The sequence below is a fragment of the Penaeus monodon genome, chromosome 32 (assembly GCF_015228065.2).
Source record: "Penaeus monodon isolate SGIC_2016 chromosome 32, NSTDA_Pmon_1, whole genome shotgun sequence".
Classification (NCBI taxonomy): Eukaryota; Metazoa; Arthropoda; class Malacostraca; order Decapoda; family Penaeidae; genus Penaeus; species Penaeus monodon.
Window position 1 is genome coordinate 15,633,156 of NC_051417.1, and position 1,373 is coordinate 15,634,528.

Genomic DNA, 1,373 nt, shown 5'->3' on the forward strand with positions numbered 1-1,373 from the left:
GTTGTAAATATTGACTCTAGGGGGTCGATTGGAAAATCCAAGGGGTTGATACACACCTGTTGGTTAAGAATGGGTCAATGAATGCTAGAAGCAAAAAATCATCTCTAAATGATATTCTTTATCTCTAAATGCTGTGTATGGGGTCATTAGAAACATTGCAGTTATTCACTAACTCCTACTTGGAGAATTAAAGTGGGATTACTGACAAGCACTTGATTATTGCAGTCATTTTTTCTTTTCTACATTTAAAGTACTAATTGTGAAATGCAATTATCCTAATCTTTTGACTGCAGTAGATAGACTTTATAGATGAAGGCAACTTTTGGTGACAAATATATTGAGGGGGAAAAAATGACATTATGGCCACCTGAAAAATACCAGTACTAGCAAAATATTAGATGATATACAAATAAATTATAGGGAAACATCTTGCTTAGGGAGTGAAAGATTAGACAAGAAGACTGTAAATTTCAATATCTGTATATTTAAAGAATTTGGTCCTGAGCATTAGAAATAGTCTTTCTGCAACATATGTATAAACAGTTAGACTAGTTATTTCATTAAGGTCTCATAAAGAAAAGGTACTGTTATGTCATATTTTCACCATTTATTATGTTACCCCCAAAAACTACTATCATAAAATGCTCAACAAAAATACAAACACAGCTTTCAAAAATGAAGAAAGTCATTAAAACCTATGAGACTTTATGACTATTTTGTCACATTAAGAGGATAAGAATGTTGGTTATATTTAAGTATTTGGGTTACAAAAACAAATAGATTGCTAGAAAGGAGAGGAAACAACAGAGAGAAGCGCAATCACAATTTGCACTGTATGATAAACTCCTCTTCTAATTATTACCTTCTAATTACTAGGTTGTGAGAGAACACTACCTTAGAGATGATGTTTGGTGTGGCCTTGACGGATGTGGCATGTGTGAAGGCGATTACCGGCCTTTGGATACTTTAAGCACTAGTGATAGCACTTTGGTGCGAAATCCACATCACATTATCATAGATACCAATGTTGCGCTCCATCAGGTATGTGAAAGGAATAGATTTCTTATGAGAATGTAAAATTCATATACTTTACATGTAGCTATGCTGATATAAGTATAGAAATATGAGAAAATATAGGGAGAAAATTAATGAAATCTGTATTTTAAAATGGTAATAAGTTAGAAAGTTTTTCCCTTCTCATTCATCCACAGATTGATGTTTTGTGTCATGATGACATAAAAAATGTGATCATCCCGCAAACAGTGTTGCAAGAGGTGCGACACAGATCCTTGCCAGTGTACAAGAAACTGCGGGATCTGATTGAGGAATCTAGCAAGAAATTGTTTGTCTTTTCAAATGAACATCATGGGTAA

General features: G+C 33.6%; 1 protein-coding gene across 1 annotated transcript in view; it reads left to right on the top strand.

The window, feature by feature from the left end:
* The window catches only part of LOC119593671 (exosome complex exonuclease RRP44-like), a gene marked incomplete at its 3' end in the record, with an annotated part of 2,971 nt that extends 1,602 nt beyond the window's left edge, over positions 1 to 1,369 (top strand). The window contains 2 exon segments of the mRNA XM_037942629.1: positions 877 to 1,041; positions 1,212 to 1,369. Of these exon segments, the coding sequence (XP_037798557.1) occupies positions 877 to 1,041; positions 1,212 to 1,369 (323 nt within the window).
* Between the last annotated feature and the right edge of the window lie 4 nt (positions 1,370 to 1,373).